The 23,647-nt window shown below is 55.8% G+C and overlaps 1 protein-coding gene across 2 annotated transcripts in view; it reads left to right on the top strand.

Annotated features, from left to right (window-relative positions):
- The window catches only part of PHF2 (PHD finger protein 2), an 87,114-nt gene extending 79,489 nt beyond the window's left edge, over positions 1-7,625 (top strand). For both annotated transcript variants that reach the window (XM_087444803.1, XM_087444802.1), the window contains exons 18-22: positions 1,334-1,608; positions 3,241-3,336; positions 3,838-3,947; positions 4,538-4,961; positions 5,689-7,625. In XM_087444803.1, the coding sequence (XP_087300929.1) occupies positions 1,334-1,608; positions 3,241-3,336; positions 3,838-3,947; positions 4,538-4,961; positions 5,689-5,777 (994 nt within the window). In that variant the 3' untranslated portion in view covers positions 5,778-7,625. The remainder of the gene's footprint in view (positions 1-1,333; positions 1,609-3,240; positions 3,337-3,837; positions 3,948-4,537; positions 4,962-5,688) is intronic.
- Positions 7,626-23,647: the final 16,022 nt, after the last annotated feature.

The following is a 23,647-nucleotide window of genomic DNA, read 5'->3' as shown; positions in this document are numbered from 1 at the left end:
GGTGCAGAGCAGAGGTAGGTGTAGATGTAGATGCAGGTGTGGGTGCAGGTGCAGACGTGGATGCAAGTGTAGGTGCAGGTGCAGGTGCAGACATGGATGCAAGTGTAGATGTAGATGCGGGTGCAGGTGTAGGTGCAGGTCCAGGGGCAGGTGCAGGTATAGGCGCAGGTCCAGGTGCAGGTGTGGGTTCAGGTGTAGAGGTAGATGTGGGTGGGGGTGCAGGTCCTTGTGCAGGTGCACGTGTGGGTGCGGGTATAGATGTAGATGCGGGTGCAGGTCCAGGTGCAGGTGTGGGTGCGGGTATAGATGTAGATGTGGGTGCAGGTCCAGGTGCAGGTGTGGGTGTGGGTATAGATGTAGGTGTGGAGTGCGGGTGTAGGTGTAGATGCAGGTGCAGGTGTGGGTGTGGGTGAAGGTGTGGGTGTAGATGTGGATGTGGGTGCAGGTGTGGGTGCAGGTGCGGGTGTGGGCATAGATGTAGCTGTGGGTGCAGGTGCAGGTCCAGGTGCGGTTGCAGGTGTGGGTGCAGGTTGGGTGCAGACCCAGGTGCTGGTGTGGTTGAGGGTGTAGATGTAGATATGGGTGCAGGTGTGGGTGCGGGTCTGGGTGTGGTTGCTGGTGGGGGTGCAGACGTAAATGTGGGTGCAGGTGCAGGTGTGGGTGCATGTCCAGGTGCAGGTGTGGCTGTAGATGTAGATGTGGGTGCAGGTGCTGGTCTAGGTGCAGGTGTCGGTGTAGATGTAGCTGTAGGTGTGGGTTTTGGTCCAGATGCAGGTGTGGGTACAGGTGCAGTTGTGGGTGCAGGTGCAAGTGTGGCGCAGGTACAGGTTCAGGTGCAGGTGCAGCCATGGAGAGAAGATACGGGTCCCTGGGGAGAGCACGTGCCATGGGAGGGAGAGGGCTGTGCTGCGCTATGTTAGGATGCTGGATGGGAGGGTGCCCTTGAAAGTGTAGGGGAAGGGGCACCTGGGGCTAGGGCTGAGGGCAGGGGTTCATGGCAGGAGAGCAGCACGGGGTGGGCTGAGGAGTCCCCTCCATCTGCCATCCCCCTTCCTCTGCCCCTCTTCCTCCCCTCCCTCCACTTCCCCCCGCCCAGTGTCCCCTCTCTGTCCCAAGGCCTCCAGCCCTCCCTGTGGAGTGCTGGGGGGGCAGAGGGTAGGGGATGGGGGTGGCTGGCCATTTCCATGGGGAAGTCATCAGCCACCACCATGCTCCACCCTGCACCCTCTGCTGGCCGCTGGGCGGAACGCTGTGCGGGCCGTGAGCCGTGGGCTGCAGACTGTGTCGTGAGCTGTGGGCTTCGGGCTGAGTGCCTGTCTCTCTGTGCCTCCAGCCAGCCCCCAGCCTCCCCCAGCACGCAGGAAGCCATTCAAGGAATGCTGTCCATGGCCAACCTGCAGGCCTCCGACTCCTGCCTGCAGACCACCTGGGGCGCCGGCCAGGCCAAGGGCAGCTCTCTTGCGGCCCATGGCGCCCGGAAGAACGGGGCCGGCGGCAAGAGCGCGGGCAAGCGGCTGCTGAAGAGGGCAGCCAGGAACAGCGCAGACCTGGACGACTACGAAGAGGAACAGGACCACCTAGACGCCTGCTTCAAGGACTCGGACTACGGTGAGCACGCGGGGCTCTGCGGCAGAGCAGGCTCCTCTGGGCCCTTTTTATGAGACAAGACTCACAGACCCTGAAAGTCACCCTTTAGAAGTGTGCAGCACTCGGGGGCTGGTGGCGTAGTCGTTAAGTTCCGCGAGCTCCACTTTGACAGCCTGGGTTCATGGGTTCATGGGTTCATGGGTTTGGATCCTGGGGGATGCAGACCTCCACCACTCGTCGGCAGCCATGCTGTGGTGGCAACCCACATACCAAATAGAGGAAGATGGGCACAGACATTAGCTCAGGTCCAGTCTTCCTCAGGAGAAAAAAAAGTGTGCGGCTCAGTGGTGTTTAGTGTGTTCCGAGGGTGTGCACCCCTACCATTACCCAAAAGGAAGCCCTGCCCACAGCCACCAGCAGTCCCTGCTCCCCGGCCCCCGGGAGCCATGAGATTTTCCCGGTTCCCTCTGCCTCGAGATTTTCCTCTCCCGGACGTGTCTCGCGACTGGAATCGCAGGAGGCTGGGTCCTTTGAACCCTGCAGGTTCACCCGTTGGAGCGCGTCCACACGTCCTTCCTTTTTATGGCTGAATACTGTCCCACTGTGGTCCACACCACATCTGTTCGTCCAGCATCCATCTGTGGATGCGTTGGGGCTTCCGCCTTTTGTCAAGTGTGACCAGCCTGCTGTGAACGTGGTGTGCAGGGGTTTGTGTGGCCCGTGTCCATGTGCCCCGGTGTATACCTGGGAGGGGCGTTGCTGGGTCGAAGGTCGCTGCCTATTTCACCTCCTAGGGACCTGTCCAGCCGTCCTCCCTGCGGCTGCACCGTTTCACACTCGCAGATGCGTTGAGACTGCAGCCACTTGTCAGTCTCTGTGTAGATGGAGAAACCAAAGCCCAGAGTGGCTCTGTGGCCCGTGTCTGAGGTGGGCAGTGAGTGGGGGGCTGGGCCATGGCTGTGGCCTGCTCCTGGGGGAGCGGCCCCTGCCTCCCACCACAGCCCCTGCGGGCCCTGCACCCCGGGCTCTGGGAGCTCTGGAGGAGCTGTCGTCGGCCTCATGGGGGGCTCAGAAGCTAGGGGCTGTCTCCCCGCCTGGGCCTGCTGCCCGGGGACATCCAGGGCCAGGCTGCAGGGCCTGCCTCCGCACTGTCCTGAGAGTCCGAGGGCTGTGCAGTGGGCTGGTTCTGACCCCGCCAGCGGACACATCGGGCTTTGCTGTGGGGCTTGTTGGTCTGACAGACAGATGGACAGTGAACTCCGTTTCTTGGGCTCCCTCAGGGCGCGGGACGGGTCCTGGGTGTTCAGGCGCCACCTGCCCTGGAGGTTGAAGGTCGCAGCCTGTAGTGGGGCACCTGGCTCGTCCCTGGGGCTGCTGTGTGAGGCTTCCTCCTCCGGATACCAGGCCAGGCTGGGGCAGGCGTGGCTGGGCCAGGGCCCCGGGGGCTGGACAGGGCCTCTCGTCTGGCCAGTCCCTGCCCCTCTCTGCACCTCAAGGGGGCCTGGGCTGGACGATTCTGGGGCCCCCCGTGCCCGTGAATGTAGCAGCCTGAGGATGGCCCAGGGACACTGGTCACCAGTCAGCCAGTGGCCTGCAGTATTCAGCCTCCTGTGGCCGTGCCGGTGGCTCAGTTTTTCCCCCCTCATCCCGCAGTTTACCCCTCCTTGGAGTCGGACGAGGACAGCCCGGTCTTCAAGTCCCGGTCCAAGAAGAGGAAAGGCTCGGACGATGCTCCCTACAGCCCAACAGGTAGCACTGGGGCTGGGAGGGGCTCCTTCCACCACGACGTGGGCAGTGCGGCCCCTGGCTTAGTGCGGGGTTCAGACGGGGTGCCGCTGGCCAGCGGAAGCCTGACTGGGGTTCCCTCCCGTGACCTCAGCCCAGGCACCTGTGCGGCTCCCCTGCGGGCATCCTGGCTCCTGAGAGGAGATGACGGGGTGGTACAGTGCCCCCCGGGGGCTGGCCCTTGGCCTAGTTTCTCCTCATGAGCAGCCCCAGGAGCAGCCACCTTCGCACCTGGCCCCTCGTGGCGGCCGGTGGGGTGGGGGCCTTGTCTGCCTTCCATGTGACCCCTGCCCACCCTCTCCTGTCTTGCTGCTGTGGGGGCCCCCCACCATCAGTCATTGCGCTGACCCTCCCCGAGTTGTGATGTGTCTGTGGGACTTGGGGACAGACTGCAGTGGAGCCGGGGAGCCCGGGAGGGGCACAGGTGGTGGGCAGCCTCGAGGCAGCTGGCCTTCTCTCCCACAGCAAGGGTCGGCCCATCGGTCCCCAGGCAGGACAGGCCTGTGCGTGAGGGGACCAGAGTGGCCTCCATCGAGACTGGGCTGGCAGCCGCCGCAGCCAAGCTGTCCCAACAGGTGAGGAGGGGGCCCCTGCTCGGGCTCAGGCTCCCATATGCCTCTGCTCTGTCCCAGCCCCGTGCATGGACCACCCGGGCTGGGGGCTGTCACAAGCTTGGGGACAATTGAGTGTTGCTGACCATGGGTCCTCCAGGCCCCCAAGTCTCTGTGAGTGGGGGGTGAAGAAGCCCAGAACTGGGGACAAAAGTCCCACAGCAGCTCAGAGTGGGGTGACCAGGGGTTGGGGTGGTGGTGGGGACCGTCCTACACACCCGACACTAGGTAAGCTCAGATTGAGCCCGGCCTGACTGCTGCGGCCGAGTGCTGGTGCCACATCCGTGGGTCCCCATGTCTGGGATGGCTCACCTCACAGGGGGGTGTGGTGGTCCCTCCACAGGCCCCAGCGCTGCTCTAGGGGCTCATAGTGGCTGCATATGGGGCTCAGGTATGGCCCCACGGCCCAGGCCCTTTCTGCTCCTGCAGTGTCGGGGAGCTCAGCTGCACCGGAGAGGCCTCGTGCCCAGGGGGCCGAGGCCATGAGGGCTGCCCCCAGCCTCTGAGGCCCAGCCAGCCGTGCTGGGTAACGTGCCCACATGTTTTGTTCAAAGGAGGAGCAGAAAAGTAGGAAGAAAAAAAGCACCAAAAGGAAGCTGGCTCCCAACACCACCTCCCCCTCCGCCTCCACCACCTCGGCCAGCACCACCTCGGCCAGCACCACCTCGGCCTCCACCACCTCGGCCAGCACCACCTCGGCCTCCACCACCTCGGCCAGCACCACCTCGGCCTCCACCACCCCGGCCTCCACCACCCCGGCCTCCACCAGCACAGCCAGCAGCCAGGCCTCGCAGGAAGGCAGCTCTCCCGAACCCCTGCCCGAGTCGCACAGCAGCAGCCTGGCCGACCACGAGTACACTGCGGCCGGTGCCTTCACCGGGGCCCAGGCTGGCCGCACCTCCCAGCCCATGGCCCCTGGGGTCTTCCTCACACAGAGGCGGCCTTCTGCGTCGTCCCCCAACAACACTGCTGCCAAAGGTACCATGCCCACCGGCCCTGAGTGGCCTAGACTCACAGACTGTCCCCTAGATGACCACAGGTATCCTTTGTCTCACCAAACCCTGAGCGTCTGCGGCCCAGCCCTGCATCAGTGTGTGAAAGAAATGGTCCCTCTCCAGGTTGAAGATGAGGGTTCCCCCCCAGGGGCATCTGGTCACCTCCAAGTGAGGTCCGGCCCCTCAGACCCTCAGGGCCTCGGCTTTGGGGCCCGGCCTGGAGTCTGAGTGTGGTCAGCGGTTTGCCGAGAGTTCACTGGGAGGGGCCCAGGGTGACCCAGGCTCCTCTGTGTGAACTGGGGGTGGGATAGCTGGCTGGGTCCCTTGGCATCCGCACTGTCACCCCCAGGCCCCCAATCTGCCTGCCCCCTGGCTGCAAGGCCCAGCTGGCCGTGGACACAGGGCGAGGCTGCAGGTGCCCTGCTGGAAGGAGGCGGGGCGGGAGCCTCGCTTCACAGCAATCCCGTCCCCTGCCTGTCCCCACCCACTCGCCACAGCCCAGCCCCTCCACTGTGGCCCCCTCGTCCATGCAGCCTCTGAGCCAGACGCTTCATCCACGATTGGTGGTTTTGGCTGGGTGTGGAGACCCGGGGCTCAGGCATCGCAGACCCCTTTTACAAGAGGGGATAGAGACCGCCCCCTGCCCTGCACACTCCTCCTCTTGTCCTCTCGCTCATCTGCCTTTTTTATGTCTCCTCCTCCGCCCCCAGGAAAACGTACAAAAAAGGGCATGGCCACCGCAAAGCAGAGGCTCGGGAAAATTTTGAAAATTCATCGGAATGGGAAACTGCTCCTTTAAAGTTTGGAAAGCCAAGCTCCTTCTGCTCCGCTCAGGACTCCGGAGCCCCACTAGAACATCAGCCCCCAGGAGGGTGGCTGCGCTGCCTCACCCCAGGGAGGGCCTGGCCTCCTCCCGGCTACCACGCCCCCCACACAAGCATCTGTTGCTTCAGCTGGTGGAGCTCACTGATATGGACGAATGTCCTTTTTCAAGTTGCTTAGAGTGACCAGTTCCCACAATGTGGCCCTGCCAGTTTGAGGACCATTCCAGTTTCAGGACAGCCTCCAGGCACCCTGGAGCATGGGTGTGATTGCAGGGCCTCTGCAGCTCTGCTGGGAGCACGAGTCCTTCGAGGAAGGAGTGAGCCAGCACTCACCAGGCTCAGAGTCTGAGCTAGCCACAGGCTGGCAGCCTCCAGAGGCTTAAAAAAAGGCAAAGACGACTGGAGAGGAAGAGGAGAAAGCGGGGTGTTCACATGCCTCCCTTCTCTTCTCGAGTGATTCTCAGACAAGTGCAGAGAGCATCCGGCCCGGCCAGCTGACGGGCCTCTGTGCTCTCTGGTCGGCGAGTGGCAGGCCAGATGGTGGATGTTGCACCCTGAATGTCCAGGGCATTTCTTGGCATGACTGGGGCCGGCAGCAGGGTCAGTGTGTTAGTGGGCAGGGGAGCCGTGGCAGGGTCCCTGGGGAAGGGCTCGGGCCCAGCCACAATGTGGGGCCCGGGGGGCCCAGGCTAAGCCACGTGGATGGGCCCGTCCAGCTCGACCAGCTACACTCCGAGAAGCACTTCTCAGCTGAGGCATCCTGCCCCGGGCCTGGCCGGGCGGCCCGAGGACGCGGGGCGGGCACTTCTGTCTCGTCACCTGTGGGCATTCGGTGTTGAGCACACGGGTGGCTCCTGGACCGTGTGTCCGCCCATTGACATGGAGGGGCTGGATTTGTTTCTCAGGCAATCCTGTATTTTAATTTTAGATGTATTTCCTGAAGCATATTTTTCATAGAATGTAGCGTGTAAATAGCTTTTTAAATAACTTCTTTTTTATAAGAGTGAAAGTATCTTTAGGAATTTCTTTCTATAGAGTCCTTCATTAACATTTCTACGAGTTTTTGCCGAGTATGATGAACAGTTGGGTTTCCGATGCGTTTCCTTTTCCTTCTTCCTTTCAATTGTTATGGTTGTATTACGATTATTTCTTTTAGGACTAAGGTATTGCCTGAAAAACAAGTGATGTTTGTGCAGCCTTATATCTGTCTTTACAGAAGCAAACAGTACACACGAGATCTGTTTCAGACCCGTCTGGAGAGGAGCCTTCCACTAGAACACCAGCTCTTTCTTCCCTCTTGTTGATGCGGGGTGGGGACGGCTATCTCACTGGCACCTTGTGGAGTGTTCTGTGTTTTGTGATGCTGTAATTTATTAATGTTTGTAGCTTTTTATATTTGTACGTTTCTTATGAGCCTTGTTTATATGCCCATTCCTGGCTGTTCTGTCCATGAGGAGAGGCAGCTTCGCACAGGCCCGGCCCCCGCTCGTCCTGTTGGGGCGACGCGGCCCCGGGGCTGGGAGGGCGAGGCTCCTGGGGCCCCGGCCTTCCGACCGGTGTTTTGAAGGCCTCCTTTCCCGTCCTTGTTGAACATTTATACAGTCTAACCTGGCCACCAGGCTGTTCTCTCGCTCGCTCTCTCTTTTATTTTTTTAATTTTATTATTATTATTTTGGCAACATGTACATTTCTAACAAAGTTTATTGTGGCTATTAAAGTGTTTTATTTCCCAATTCATATTACTCTTGTATCGAGTCCATGAGGTCTAAGGCATCTTAGACCGAAGTTTTAAAAGAGTAAACTATTTCAGGTTTTGTACAGAACCACGTCTACGTCATTTCTGCCTCGCTCGCCGTTGTCAACCCGGGCGGTGAGGGCGGTGGGGTCCTCGGCCACGGGAGGGAGGCGCTGTGGGCCAGTGGGCGGCAGTCAGGCCAGGCCTAGGCCATGCCACCAGCCTTCCTCTCAGAAAGCCCTTAGATTGCCTGCGGGGCCCATGCGCTGCCCTGCACCCCAGAGCTGCAGCGCCTGAGCCAGCCTGCAGAGGCGGGCAGAAGAGACCCTCAGGGTGGGCGGCCTTTGAGACCCTGGCAATACCAGCCCCAAGCATCCTCGGGAGCCTCTAGAACCTTCTTAGGGCTCACAGGTGTGCAGTTTACCTGAGTCCACTGAGCACGGGGCTGGCACCTCTGAGCAGCACTCAGGAACGTGCGCAGGATTTCAGTCTCAGTCTCACGTTATTCACACAAACGAACAAAAGCAGAGCACCCCCCCCCCCCAACAGATGCACAGCGTGGGGCGTGGTGAGGATCGAGGATTAGGGTGACCACAGAAAGACCAGCCGGCTGGAGGGGCACCGCAGAGGAGAGCCTAGGCCCACATGGGGCTGCCCCAGTGCCAGGCACCTCACATCACTGGGCCTGGGATGTGGCATTCTTCCCAGGCACCGCCACAGCCTGAGTCTGCACCACTGGCCCCCACAAAAGGTGGTGGCCTCTGCACACCCCTGGGTCGGCACTCACCCTGCCTGGCAGCCGTCCTGTCCCTGCCCAGATCCAGCCAGGTTCTGTGGCTCCTTCGGGTGCTCACACCCTCACCTCACAGCCACTGGGGGACCCTGCCTGGCCCTGGGCTGCTCTGCGCAGCCCTCCAGGTCGGCTCTGGACCCTGGCCACCCCCAGGCTGGCCGGCTCTGCCCCGGAGCCTTGAGGCTGAGCTGCCGAGTGCTTCTTGGGGCTCAGCGTGGCTGTGGGGACTGGACCTTCAGAGGGCCGTCCGGGAGCTGGGGCCCTGGGCCTGGGAGGGGCTCGCAGAGGGAGCCCAGAGTTCCCCGGCCGCTGGCCCCATCCTGAGTTGCACCCACACTTTCCTGGTGTCCTCACTAGTCCTGGCAGCCTGTGTGCGAGGTGTCCGAGTGTGTCTGTGGGCAAACCTGGGACGTGCATCTCTGGGTGTGCCTGTGGCAGGGGTGGCGAGGGGCCTGTGTCACCCCAAGCTTGGCCCTGGCTGTGGCCGTCCCAGGGTCTTCTCCCCCTCTCATTGCAGGGCCGACAGCCGGTGACAGTGAACTGGGAGGAGAAGGGCAGGGAGAGCTCCTTGCACGGCTCATGGACCCAGCCCCTCACCTGACAGGTGCGTAAACTGAGGCCCAGACTGAAGCCCCCGGTGGACTAGACTCGACTGCTCTGGGGCTGTCCCCCGCTCACGATGATTTCTTAGCCCCCCGGTGGCAGGTGGCCTTGTGAGTGGAGCGTGCCCGTCCACTCCTGAGGTGGCCCCAGGAGCGGCCGGACGCTAGCAGCTGGGGTCCTGGAGCTGCCACTCTGGGGACAGCTGCCCTGGAGAGCCTCCTGAGCAGCTACAGACTTTGCAAGAACAAACCATACAGAGGGAGTGTTAAGCCTCCGAGAGGAGGGGCTGTTGTTCCTGTGGCCTGTGCTCACGCAGTCCGACCGAGACGCGTGCGGCAGCCTGTGCACTTATGCAGCGTGAATAACAAACCACCCCTTCACTCACTTCCAAATCTCAGGTGGAGTCCACAGCTGTTCCCCGAGCACCTACTGTGTGCTGGGCTCTGTAGTGAGAACCTTCTGGAACCGTCACTGGGGCCAAGCAGAAGCCCGTCTGGTAGAGGGGGACACCAGGCTGGAGTGGGGGCCAGCTCCCCCGCACCCCTCGGGGAGCCCAGGCTTGCCAGCTCTGGGACCCACACTGTCGCCTGCCCCTGGTGCGGGGGGACACACCGTGGGTCCCCTCACACCCTGGGTAGAAGGGGGTCTGGGAGGTTCCCTCAAGCTGCCCTGGAAGAGGAAAGGGCCCTGGGGCAGGTGGCCAGACCTCAGGGTGGTCAGATGTACGGGTGGGTCTGGAGCCGGCTCAGGGCGTTGGAGAGCATCCACACAGCTGGCCCGCAGGCCCTGGGGAGCCCGCGGGTTACTGGGCCCTCGGGATAAGCGGCTCCCCCCAACTCCGCACCCCAGGGCTCTCCCTTCCCCCAGGGCCCCCCCTCCCCCGGGGCCCCTCCCTTGCTCTGTGCCCCTCGGGCCCACGTTCCCATCATCTCCGTGCCGGTGGGGAGCTCAGCACCGCTGGCAGCAGGTCCGCCTGGTGCCCAGAGCCCTGGACCTGCGGGAAGGGGCCCCCGGGGCAATGCCGAGAGCGCCCACCAGGGGGCAGGGGCGGGCCGGGAACGCGCGGTCCCGGCGGCGGTTCATCCAGCGCCTGGTGTCCGGCGGCCGCGGGGCGCGTGGCCGAGGGGACAGCCGCCGGCAAGAGAGACAGAGTTACCCCGCGCCGGGTGCTGGGAGAGGGCGATGACAGTCAGAGCGGCCGCGTCCCGACCTGGGCAAGGCCGGGTGCCAGGACGCGTTCCCGCGTCCACCCTCGCGGCTGCCCTCTGGGGAAGGTCCCGGCCTCTCTCACCGACGGGAAACCGAGGCGCCGACTCTCGCAGCTGGGGGGGCGGGGTTCCAGTCCAGGCAGGGCCCCTGGGCTTGCGAGAGACACCCCCGCAGACGGCGGGCCGCTCCCCAAGGCCCCAGGAGGAGGAGCCTTCGTGCAAAGGCCCTGAGGTGGGGACCAGGTGATGGGCCATCTCTGAGGACGGCTGGAGCGAGGGGCTGAGCGCAGGGCAGCAGGCCGGCCGTGCTGTGGCCCTCGGATCTTTTCCAAAGGCGCTGTGACATCCCCTCGACGGGCTCTCCTCCCCCATCACGGGGTCCGCCTCTTTCCCCGGCTGCACAGAGGCACTGAGCCCACCCTCCACTACTCCCCCCGGGGGCCCTGCGCCCCCGCCTCTGTGCACAGCCCTGAGCCAAGAGCCGTCTCGGCAGATGGGGACTGAGGCAGGTCTTGGGCAGGACACACGGCCACAGGGGTCTCTGCCCTTGTCGTCCACAGCACTGGGTGTAGAGGGAGAGGCGGGAGGGCTTCCATCAGGGTTTAAAAAAGGCTGCTGCTGCTGAGAAAATCCGGGCTGTGTGCCCAGCCGCGAAAGCAAGTCCACTTAGCGACAACTCCCAGTGATAACGGTGGTGGGATTTGCATCAGGGACATCAGACGCCAGCACTGAATTCATGGGTTTTGTATAGAGACTGTGCTGCCCGTGTGGCCACATTTCCTGAGTGCCCACTGTGTGCTGGGTAGGTGCTGGGAGCTTTCCCATGGCTCATCACTTACCACCACCCCGACTCCTTGGCCTACGGGAGGACAGGGGGCTTGGTCGTGCGGCTGGGAGGCCTCTCTGAGGAGGTGACCTTTGAGCAGACCCCTGAGAGCCAAGGGGAAGAGTGTTGGAGCCAAGGGAACAGCCTGTGCAAAGACCCTGGGGAAGGAGCAAGCTTTGTGAGGAACAGTGGGGGGCAGTGAGGGTGGGGGGCAGTGTGAGTGGGGAGCTCTGCAGGGCCAGCGTCCCAGCAAGGTCTCATCCCCTCCAGGCCTTGGCCTGACAAGAGCGGCTGTATCACTGGCCCAAGGAGCCCGTGTCTGGCCCCCGCCGAGCCTGGCTGTGGGACCTCAGCTCCCAGCTTCCTCGTCTGCAGAGAATGTGGTGGCCCTGACCCCACACAGGTGCTGCAGGGCCCACTTGTCCCGCAGGCCTGCCCTTCCCACCTGGCCCTCCGCTGCGGCATGCCCCACTCCTCCGCCCACCTGCCCAGAGGGCCCATTAGCTGTGTGATCTTGGGCAGGTCGCTTCCCCTCTCTGGGCCTCTTCTTCCCTCTGCCTTCCTGACGTGGAGGAGAGGGACAGAGTGGGGGGGCCCAGCTGGAGCTGAAGCGGCGGCATGTCCCCACCTGGCCTGCCTTGCATCTTCACCCCCACGGCCTGCAGAGGACTGCCCACACTAGAGGCCGGTTGCAGCAGGACACAGTGGGTCTCAGGTGGCCAGGCCCGGCCTGGGACCGTCTGATGGAGGCACCACACCTGACGAGGCGGGGTGTGAGGTGTGGGGTGGAGGCTGCTCCCTGGGCAGGTGGGAACCCAGGCGGCGGGCCCTTGGTGGGTGTCTGGTCGTGTGGATGCTCCGTTAGACCCTCACTCACGTCCAGGTTGCAGTATCCTCCTCATATTTTGGAGTGGATCCATACTTTTCACGACTCACGGTTTGCGTCGCCAGAGCCCAGTGGACAGAGGGGCATGGGGTGGGGTGGCTGGGCTGTGGAGAGGTGACCGTGGGAGGGGAGCACGGCCGGGCTGTCGGCGGCCTGACAGATGGCCTCCCTTCTTAGCCGCCCACCCGCCTTTCCCAGGCTGAGTCCGGCCGGCCGCCTCGTCCAAACACCCTGGGGATGCCACCGCGGCAGAAAAATGATGCTGTTCCATTAACATCTGACACGGATTTGCAGGCCCCAAACAGACGGGCGCGCGTGTAAACACTGGCCTGGCTGGGCCCTCGCCCGGCTCAAAGTGGGATCCTCGTAATTAATTGTCCGCCTGCTGGCCCGCCGGCCCCGGCTGCTCCAGCCAGTGTTATTTCAAGATGGCAATCCCTCTGGCCCCCCGCAGACTGCATTTACCAAACAGCGGATGTGCCGGCTCCTCGGAAGGAGTAGGGAGGAGGTCCTGGCTCTGCGGGCAGAGCTTCCTCGCCGATGAGCCTGCGGGGGGCAGGTGCCTAGAGGGCGCAGCCCCCCAGGACCAGCGGATCTCCACACCCACACGAGCCTGGCATGGCCGGCACCGTGGCTTCTTCTTCCACTCATTGTGGCTGAGTGTGTAAGGCTACCTCAACCTTGTTACATGTGTCTTTTTATCCTGAAGAGGGAAGATTCTGGAATGCTATTCTAGAATATTCTAGAATGTTGTCCAGCATCAGTGATACCTCACGTGTATGTGTGTACACCACTAATGCCTTCTCTGCTTGTCAAGGGGAATCTCACATAAATGGGCAACAATTCTTCCCACGTTTTGTAGAGTAAACTTTGGTCTGCCGTAACTCAGTATTTCTGTTTCCTCTCTTCCTTACTTTTTGGGTTCATTTCTTTTAGAGTTTAGGAAAACTGCATGACTTTGCCAGTTGTGCCATCAGGGGTCTCGCTGCTTAGCACCCCAGCTGGCGGGGCGCCACCCTGTGAGCTGTGACACGGGACAGTCCTCTTACCTTGGGCGGGACCGCGGGGTGAACCAGTGCTGTGCTCAGGGACAGGCCCCACGATGTGTGCTGGGATCGGATATTTGCTAACAGTCCCTTATTTCACCTTTACATCTGGGCCAGCACTCAGTGCTACTTCCTTCTTGAGTTTAACCCCCTGAGAGGCCCCCTGGGGTGTCCTGGGGCCCTGAGCTTCTCCGCCACCTACATCCTGGAGTCTGTGGCCCCGTCACACGGACGTGGCTGGCAGGTTCCTCCTGGTGCTGTGTATCAGCTCTGGTAGAGTTTACCAGCATTGGCGCTCTGCTCCTCCCAGGGTCCCCAGGAGCCATGCGGGGTCGGGGGTCCCTGAGAAGGAGGGGTCTGGGGGCTAGTGGCAGATGTGAATAGGACACCTTCCAGGGAATGTTTTCCTTTTTGTACCTGTTCTTTCTGCTCTAGACTCAGCGCCATGGCTTTAGGATATGGATCCAATCTATCATATCCTCCACGAGCCTCTCGGCCTGACGCCCTGCCATCTGTGACGCAGTTCTGAAGGTGGGTGGATGGGCTCGGCTCCGTCTCCATCTCCACTTAGGGAGGAGGGGCCCTCCCTGCTCAGACTCTCCCTCCTCCTCTCCCAGGTGTGGACATTCTCGGGGCTCAGCTCCCCCGCCCTACCACATGGTGTCCCAGGACACCAGAGCTCTGGACCCTCCCCCAGGGCCCCCCAGCGGTGCCCACTCAGCTGCTCCTCACTTCCCGGTGCCCTGGGCCGCGAGGACCCTTCTCCCCACAGCCCTAGACTGGCTCAGTTCTGGCTCCATCAGATCTCACCATCCTGCCACCCCGCCTCAGGCCTCCCTAGGACTCTGACACCGCCCTGTCTGTCTCCCTGGTCCCCTTCTCATGGTCTCCAAATTCAGCTGGAAACACCATCTCCCGCGGCGACTCTGCTCAGCCACCTTCCATGGCTCCCCACTAGCTGGCTCTGGGACCCCACATTCCAGGCCCTCCATTCTCTTGGCCTCGCCTCCCACGGCCCTGACAGGGCATCCTCTGGGTGGTCAAACGGACCCCATCCCAGCCCATTTCACCCCCAAGGACAGTTTTTGTCCTCGACCTGGGTGCTGGGGCCGCCGAGAGCCGCTGGCTCAGGGCAGGCAAGGGCACCAGTGGCCGGTGGGTGGTGGGAGAGAGGTGGACTGAAGGACCAGGGACCCCGGAGGAGGGAGGGAACAGGAAAGTGGGAGAACAAATGGGGACTTTGAGAAGGAGGGTCCCTGGTGGGGGGAGAGGTGTGTGAGGAAGGGGGCTCCAGGCTGAGGCAGGCGTGGCATGTGTGGGGCGGGGGCTGGGCTCCATTGCCTCTGCTGGGGGTGGGGGGCAGATGTGTTGAGCCCTGCCCTGCAGGGGTGGATTAGGACAGAGGAGCGTCCAGTGCAGCCCCTCTGGGGTCTGGGGTTATCGCTGCTTCCTCTTGTGAGGCCGCTGGTGATTCATGGCCCGAGGGCTGAGGAGCAGGCAGGGGGTCAGGGGCATGGCTGGGCCAACTGGGAGGGAGGCTGGCCACTCCCACCGTGGTGGGCTGGGCTGACCAGTGCAGGCAGGCCCCAGGCTCCCAGAAGCCCAGTGGCAGAGAGCAAGACTCCAGATCCCCAGCCACAGCCTTGGAGCCTGTTCCAGACAAGAATCATAGGCCGTCAGCCCCATGCGCCCCTGGTGGGGTGCTCATGCCCTCCAGGGTGCTCTATCTCACCCCTGAACTTGGCTGGACTCAGAGCTGGAGCCCGCCTTCCTGGGCTGGCTCCGGAGGGCCTGGAGAGGAGGTTCCCCTGGCCTTGGCTCTTGGGCTTAGGCTATAAACCAGGCCTAAGAGAAGGGGCCACACAGCTCTGGAGCTGGTGGCACTTGTCCCTGCCTCCCACCCCCTGGCAGTCCAGTGGGAGACTGAGGCCAAGTGACCCAAGTGACATGAATGTTCTCGGTGGCCCATCTAGAAGTGGGGGCTGCTCCCAGCAACCATGGCTCGGGCCTGTGGGGGAGACAGACCGTGCCCCGCTGGGAAGTCCTCTGGGGGCCCAGGTAATGGGAGCATTGTGAACAGGGTGGTGCAGGACAGATGGTTGTGTTGGAAGCTCCCTTTGGAAGCAGAGATGAGGAACAGACAGTCAGGGCTGCGAGGAGGCAGAGGGACCAGGAAGAAGGGAGGTGGCCATAAGGCCTGAGCTGGGGCCAAGGCCAGGGACAGCAAGAGGACAGCATGTATTTGAAAGCCACCTGGCCCTCCACGACCCCCGAGAAGCTTAGAGAATATGCCTAGCTAAGAGAGATGGAACCAGTTGAGAAACAGACCTCCCACCCCCGGAACAGGGCCATCCAGTGGACCCATTTGCAATGATGGAAATGTTTATATAGTGCAGTTGAGCGCTCGAAATGTGGCCAGTATTACTGAGGTCTGAATTCTTAATTTTATTTACTTTTAATTATTTAAAGTTTAAATTTAAATAGCTACATTAAAAAAATCAGTGAAATAGAAAAACAATAATGAAAACCAATGAACCCAAAAATTGATTCTTTGAAAAGATCAATAACACTGGTAAATCTCTAGCTAGACAGACCAGGAAAAAAATGGAGGCGAAAGATACAAATTCCCAATATCACAAATGAGAGTGGTCATTACTGTGGACCCTGCAGACATTAAAAGGATAACAAAAGAATATCATGATCAACTTTATGCAAATAAGTTTGACAACTGAGATAACACAGACAAATCCCTTGAAAGACACAAATAACAAAAACTGGTGCAAGAAGAAATAGAAAATCTGATTAGCCTTCTATGTATTAAAAGGAACTGAATTCATAATTTAAAAGTTTTCCCACGCAAAAAAATCCAGGTCCAAATGACTTCACTGGTGAATTCTAGCAAACATTTTATAAAGACATAATATATAAACTCTTTCAGAAAATACAGGATGAGGCAACACTTATTATCTCATTTTATAAGGCCAGCATTACCCCGATATCAAAACTAGAGATGTTACAAAGAAATTACAAGGCAAACTATAAACCTATATCCCTTATGAATACAAACATAAGATTCTCCATAAAATATTAGCAGTCAAACCCAGCAATATAAAAAAAAGGATCATCATATTTAACTGGGATTTATCTCAGGAAGGCAAGGTTGGCTTTTCCCAAATAAATCAATGTAATTCACCATGTTAAGAGAAGAAAATTATATGATCATTTTGATAGACTAAAAAGAAAAAAAAATAATAAAATTGAGGACCCATTCAAGACAAAAACTTTCAGGAAACTAGAAATAGAAAGGAATGTTTTCAACCTGATAAAGGCATCTATTTATAGCGAGAAAACTGGATACTTTCCCCTAAAAACAGAATTGAGGTAAGGATAACCACTCTTGGCACTTGTATTCAATAGTGTACTTAGCCATTGCAATAGGGCGAGAAAGAGAAACAAAAGGCCAATGGATTAGATGACATTCACAGATGGCATTATTGTGTACATAGAAATTCCTAAAGAATCTACGAAAGAGCTGTTGGAACTGATCTGAGCAAAGACCTGGAGCATAAATCAATTTTACATGTAATGGGCAAAGGAGAGGAAGAGGAGAAAGTAGGAAGACTGGAGAGCTTGGCAAAGGCCAGTTTATCAAGGTCACAGGATATAAGATCAGTATTAAAAAATTAATTGTAGTTCTATATACTAGCAATGAACAACTGGAAAATGAAACCAGAAAGCAATACTCTTCACAATAGCATAGAACCATGAAATACTTAAGATAAATTTAACAAAAATATTTGCAAGACCTATACACTAAAAACTACAAAAGCTCCTGAAACAAATTAAAGACTTAAATAAGTGGAAAGGTAAACTGTGTTTATGGATTGGAAGAATCAACATTTTTAAGATGTCAATTTCCCCCACACCAGTCTATACATTTACTGCAATTCCAATCTTAGTGAGATTTTTGGTAGCGGTTAACATGAAAATGCAAAGGGCCTAGAACATCTAAAATCAACAATTTTTAAAAAGAAGAACAGAATTGGACTTACACTGGTTGGTTTCAAGACTTGACATAAAGTTATAAAGATCTGTTATTAAGCTAAGTAAATAAAATAACGTAGTAAATGCAGAAAAATGGAACTGGATGGAATGTCCAGAAATTAATCCACATGTATATGGTCAATTGATTTTCAACAAAGGTACCAAGGCAATTCAATATGGATAGGAAAGTCTTTTCAACAAATGATGCTAGAAAAACAAGATATCTGCCAGGAAAAAAAAAAAAAAAGAGAGAGAGAGAGAACTTTGACCTTTACCTCATTCATACACAAAGAATTGAGGCTAAAGAGATCAGAGACCTTAACTTAAAAGCTAAAATGATACATCTTCTAGAAGAAAACATGGGAGCAAATCTTCATGAACTTGTATATGTAAAGATTTTTTAAACCAGACACAAAAGAATGAAACATAGAGTTAAAAATTGACATATTGAACTTCATCAAAATAAAAATATTTTGCTTTTTGTAAGTTTTTTGGTATGAAAAGATTTAAAAAGCCCCATAAGCCTGCAGATTCAAGAAGCTGAGTGAATCCCAAAGAAGATAAACCCGAGAAAATCCACACCAACCAAGACACAAGAGTTAAACTTTAGTGAAAACTAAAGACAAAGAAAAAGTCTCTTAAAAAAGTCGGAGAAAAACGGCATATCACCTGCAAGAAAGTACCAACTCAAGTGACAGATGATTGCTCCTCTGAAGCCATGGAGTTCAGAAGGAAGTAGCACAAGGGTTTTCAAGTGATGAAAGAAAAGAACTGTCAACCTCACATCCTATATTCAGTGAAACTGTCCTTCATGACTGGAGGGGAAATATATATATTCCAAGCATTAATTTATAAAAACGATAAGTGGCTATGTTAATATCACATAAGTAGAATTTAGAGCAAAGAAAATTACCAGGGACAAAGAGGGACATTACATAATGATAGAAGCATCAATCCACCAAGAAGATATAGCATTACTGAATGTTTACGCACTAAACAACAGATCTTGCAAGTACATGAAGCAAAAACTGATAGAGCTGAAAAGAGAAAGAGAAAAAGCCACAGTTATGGTTGGTACTTCAACACCTCACTCTCAGCAACTGAGAGAACACAGAACACTCCACTGAACAACAGCAGAGTACATGTTCTTTTCAAACAGCATGGGAAATTTACCAAGATGGGCTATATCCTGGGCCATAAGACAAACCTCAACAAATATAAAAGAACTGAATCCTACATAGAATGTTCTCTGAACACAACTGATTTACCTTAGAAATCAATAAGGTAAAGGCAAAAGGAACATCTCCAAACACTTGGGAATAAACAACTCATTTTAAAATAATCCATGGGACAAAAAGAAATCTTCAGGAAAAAGTGATTTCACTGGAAAATTCTAGCAGACATTTAAATAAGAATTAGCATAATTTCTTCATAATCTCTCTCAGAAAATACAAGAGGAGCAAACACTTCCCAACTTATTTTATGAGGCCAGTATCACCCTGATACCAAAACCAGACAAAGGAAGTACAAAAAAAGACAACTAAAGACTAATATCTCTTATGAACTTAGAAGAAAAAATCCTCAACAAAATATGAGCAAATCAAATCCAGCAGTATAAAACTGTACATCCAGTATATATATATCCAGTATGTAAAAAGTATGCACTCATAGTGGGATTTATTCCAGGAATGCAAGGCTGGCTCAGTATTTTAAAATCAAGCAATACAATCCACATCAACAGGTCGAAGAAGAAAAATACGATCATATTATTGATGTAGAAAAAGCATTTTATGAAATCCAACAACCATTCATGATCAAAAAAAAAAAAAAAAAACTTCAGCAAACTAGGAATAGGGAGGGAAACTCCCTCAATTTGCTGAAATCTACAGAAAGTCTGCAGCTCCCGTCATACTTAGTGGTGAAGGACTGAGTTCTTTGCCTGTAAGTTTGAGGACAATGAAACGCTATCCACTCTCACCACTATTATTCTACGTGGTCCTGGAGGTTCTAGCCCCTCAACAAGGCAAGGAAAAAAAAGGCACATGGTTTGTAAAGGCAGAAATTAAACTGCCCCTATTTGCAGATGACATAATTGTCTATGTAGAAAATCCAAAGGAATCTACAAACAAACCCTTAGAAGTAACAAGTGAATTTAGTGAGGTTGAAAGATAAGGGTCAAAATACAAAAGTCGATTGCATCTCTATATACTAACGGTGAACAATTGAAAATTGAAATGAAAAACACAATACTATGTACACTCAAAGAAAATAAAACATGTAAGTACAAGTGTAACAAAACATGTACAGGATCTGAAATGCTGACAATTATGAAATGTCAATGAAAGAAATCAAAGAAACCCTAAATGAATGGAGAGCCGTACCACATTCACGAATCAGAAGACTCAGCATGGTGAAGAAGTCCGTTCTCCCCAAATCGATCTACATGTTTAAGCAAGTCCTATCAAAACCCCAAGAAGCTTTTGGGTAGACGTGGACAAGCTTCTTCTAAAATCTATATGGAAAAGCACAGGCCTTAAGGTGGTGTTATGGGTTGAATTGCGATCCCTGAGATTCATATGTTGACATCCTAACCCCCATTGCTCAGAAAGTGACCTTATTTGGAAAGAAAGTCTTTACAGAGGTGATCAAGTTACAATGAGGTGATCAGGGTGGGCCCTGGTCCAATACGACTTATAAGAAGGGGAAACTTGAAGACAGACATATTTACAGGGAGATCACCGTGTGGTGATGAAGATGGCCGTCTACAAGCCAAGGGGAAAGAGCTAGAACAGAGCCTCCATCACAGCCTCAGAAGGAACCAACCCGGCCAACACCTTAATCTTGGACTCCAGCCTCCAGAACTGTGAGAGAATAAATTCCTGCTGTTTAAGCCTCCAGTTTGTGGTCATTTGTTACAGCAGCCCTAGTCAACGAGAATAAGTAGCTAAAGCTACTTTGAGAAAGAAGGAAGAAGTGGGGGGAGCCACTCTCCCGACATTGAGGCTTCCCCTGTGGCCACAGGGAAGAGACAGTGTGGTGCTGGTGGGGGAGAACCCAGAGATCAACGGGTCAGAACAGAGAACCAGGAGGAGACCCAGCAAGTACGGCCAAAGGTTTTGACCAAAGTGCAAGAGCAGGTCGACGGAGGAAGGAGAGCCTGTCAACAAGTGGTGCTGGGGCGACTGGACGTCCACAAACAGAACGGTGAACCTCCACCTAAACCGCACACCTTCTACAGAAATGAACTCCAGTGGATCACAGATGGAAATGTAAAACTAAATGAATTTTAGAAAAAAATAAGAGAGAATCTTTGGGATCTAGACCGGTCAAAGGGGTCTTAGACTTTATATGAAAAGAATGATGCATAAAAGGAAAATCGATCAAAATAAACACTTTTGCTCCTCTGTGAAAGTCCTACTAAGAGGATGGAAAGATAAGCTACAGACCGGGAGAAGATGTTTGCAAGCCACATGTATGACAAAAGACGAGTATCTGCCACATATAAGACATGTCCAAATCTGACAGCAAAAAACAGACAATTCCATTAGGAAATGGGCAAGATGTGTGAAGAGGCATTTCACTGAAGATGATACACGGACAGCAAACAAGCTCAGGGAAAGATGCTCAGCACCAGTAGCCACCAGGGAAACGTGATGTTACACGCCAATCAGCACAGCCGGAACAAAGATGTGTGACAACACCAAATGCTGTGAGATGCAGAGAAACGTGGTCCCGCATACATTCCCGGGTAAATGTAGAACGGTGCAGCTGTTCTGCAAAATACTTGGGTAGGTCCTTTTATCGTTTTTGCTTTTTTTTTTTTTTTTTGCTGAGGAAGATTAGCCCTGAGCTAACATCTGTGCCCATCTTGCTCCACTTTATATGTGGGTCACCACCACAGCATGGCTGACGAGTGGTGTAGGTCCACACCCGGGATCTGAACCCGTGAACCCAGGCCACCAAAGCAGAGCATGCTGAACTTAACCACTAGGCCACAGGGCCGGCCCATGGGCAAGTCCTTTTAGACCTATTAGTGGAATTGCTAGAAGACCCAGCAATTGTACTCTTGGACATTATCCCAGAAAATGAAGTTATTCTCATGTGGAAATGCAGACTGGACTATTCACCCCAACTTTATCTGTCATAGCCACATCTGGAAAGAGCCTACGACCTTCACCCAGCGAATGTGGAGACACTGCAGTGTGTCCACGCCCCGGAGTGCCACCCGGCAAGAAAAGGGACTGAGTGTGACACACACGGACCTACGGAGGGATCTCCAGGGAACTGTGCCGAGGGGAAAGGTCAGTTTCAAAAGGACACCACTGCGTGGTTCCTTTGATATAACGTTTATTAGTAACATAATCACAGAGATGGAGAACAGATCGGTGGTGGCCAGGGGTTGGGAGGTGTTGGGAGTGGCTGTGATGGGGCAGCGTGAGGGGGTCCTGTGGAGACCACGTGTCTGCATCCTGGTGACAGTTGTATGGAGCTACACATGATAAAACAGCACAGAGCTGCACACACACGCATGCATTTGTGTGCACCAACACCCACAGGAATCTGAGTAACTCCGCGGGTTGTAACCATGTGTAACCATGCGACTCTCTTCGCTTCCACGTCGCATCACTGCTGTGCAATGTGTTAGACGTGGGGGCTGCGGGGGTGGGGGGCTGTAGAGGACCTCCTCACACTTTCTTTTGCAACTTGCTTTGAATTACAATTATTTCAAAATAAGAAGTTAAAAAAGAAAGGCAAGCCAAAGTTCAGAGGGGAAAAAATCTAAGTAGGACTTGTATATGCAAAACACATGAAAAACTCTTAAACTCAGTAATAAGACAAACACAGCAAAAATGGGCAGAAGAGTCGAAAGACCTTCCATGAAAGACGATATTCGACTGGCTACAAGTACATGGAAAGATGCTCGGTATTGTTCCTCAGGGAAACAAAGATTCCACCATAATGAGATGCCACCCAACAGTGTCCGTGAGAGTGCCGATTATGCCGACTGAGACGGCACGTGTGGGAGAATCCGTGGGGCACATGGACTCACACACACTGCGGGCAGCCGAGTAACACAGGTGCCCTGGGGGCGCCTCCTGGTAGTTTCTTATTAAGATGGACACAGCAACCGTAAGACCCAATACCTCAATGGGAGTGACCTAAAACACCCTCCAGGGCTCCCCTCACCTGAACCTGAACACCCCCCACTGCCCTGCTTGGCTGAGTGGCTCCCAGAATCCTCCACCTGAGATCCTTTTTCTCGGGTGTCCTTTGGGCATTTGCATCCCCCACAGCCCCTCCTCGGACCCCTCGGCCTTCTCTCAGGGGGCTCCTCCCACGCCTTCCTTCATACCTGCTCTTGCCACTCCTACCTTCTCCTTCCAGTCTCTGGTTCAGGCGTCTCCTCCTCCAGGAAGGTTTCCCTGATTCCCCAGGCTGATCGGGCCGCCTGTGTGTCCCCTGTGTCCCCATGGGGTACAGCGCTGACCTGCTGCTTTGTCCCCGCCTCCCCCGGGGTTTCCTCCAGCCGGGACCTCCATCCCCGGCTGGCACGGGGTCCTCGTGCCCTCGCTGCCGCACTGGGCCTGCCGCCTTCCCGGGCCTGTCCCGAAGGATTCAGGGGAGGAAACCTGCGTCCAATCTCCCGAGCGAGCCGCCGTACCTGTGTTTGGAAATGCAAGCCTGACAGGTGGGGCGGGCCTGGCGCGGGGTGCAGGGCTGATTCGTTAAAAGGTTTTATGAAAGCATGCTAAATAGACCGTGCAATTGCGAGAGTAAGTCCTTCTCTGGTGGAAATTACTCAGCCATTTGGTTTTTATTTTTGCAAACGCAGTTCGGCCCTTTTGAACACTCACTCCATCTGCCTTCACTGCCAAAGCAACAGGAAGATATGCTTTGAATTCTCTGTAAAACCCCCGTGTAAACACCAGGCTTACGGGTAATTGCAGCGAGCACGGCCCGCGCAGGGAGCCCTCCCGCGGCCTTCCCTCACTGACTACTGCGGGACGCACACTGCCTGGGGGCCCCTGCCGCCCCACAGCACCCCCCAAAGCTTCAGGGGTCTAACACGGGCCAGGTGGGCCCCCACCCCAGACACAGAGGTGGGGCTTCTGGAAGGATTTTCTCTGTGGGGAAAGGGAGCTCCCACCTTTCGGGCCTCTGGCCTCTGGAGGCACTGACCCTCCTGGTTAGCTCGGTTCGCCCCTCAGCGCTGATCCCCAAAGTCTAGTCCTGGGGAGCCTTCGCTGACTCGGCCCAGGTCTCAGCAGCCCCTGCCCGGCTGGCTCTCCGACCGTCTCCAGCCTCCAGACCCACTCCCGCTGGCCCACCTGGCCGGGCCTGCCCCTTCCTGCCACACCGCTGGCCTGAGCTCCAAGGACACTGGGCTCTGCTCCTGTGACACACCCCAGGCCCCAGGCTACTGGGGAGGCCTTCATTTGCATTCCTGCCAGGTGCTCAGGCTCACAGCAGCCTTTCCAGAGCACCCCGCAGGACCACTTCTTCCTCTTCACAACCTTCCTGAATCTGCGGAGGGTGGTGCCTGTGGCTGTCACCCGCACCAGGAGGGACCATCTCCGGACTCCAGGTGGGAGCCTACGCCTGCCTGGGAAGCCCTGGCCTGGGGGCACGACACTTAAATGGACATTTCAGCGGAAGTCCCATGACACGGTAGACGGCACGTTCCAAAGGTGGATCTGGAATTC

This window comes from Ceratotherium simum, chromosome 20, assembly GCF_057802395.1.
Source record: "Ceratotherium simum simum isolate JZ-2026a chromosome 20, ASM5780239v1, whole genome shotgun sequence".
NCBI classification, from domain to species: Eukaryota; Metazoa; Chordata; class Mammalia; order Perissodactyla; family Rhinocerotidae; genus Ceratotherium; species Ceratotherium simum.
The sequence above is the reverse complement of the archived record's forward strand: the minus strand, read 5'-3'. Positions and strand labels throughout refer to the sequence as shown.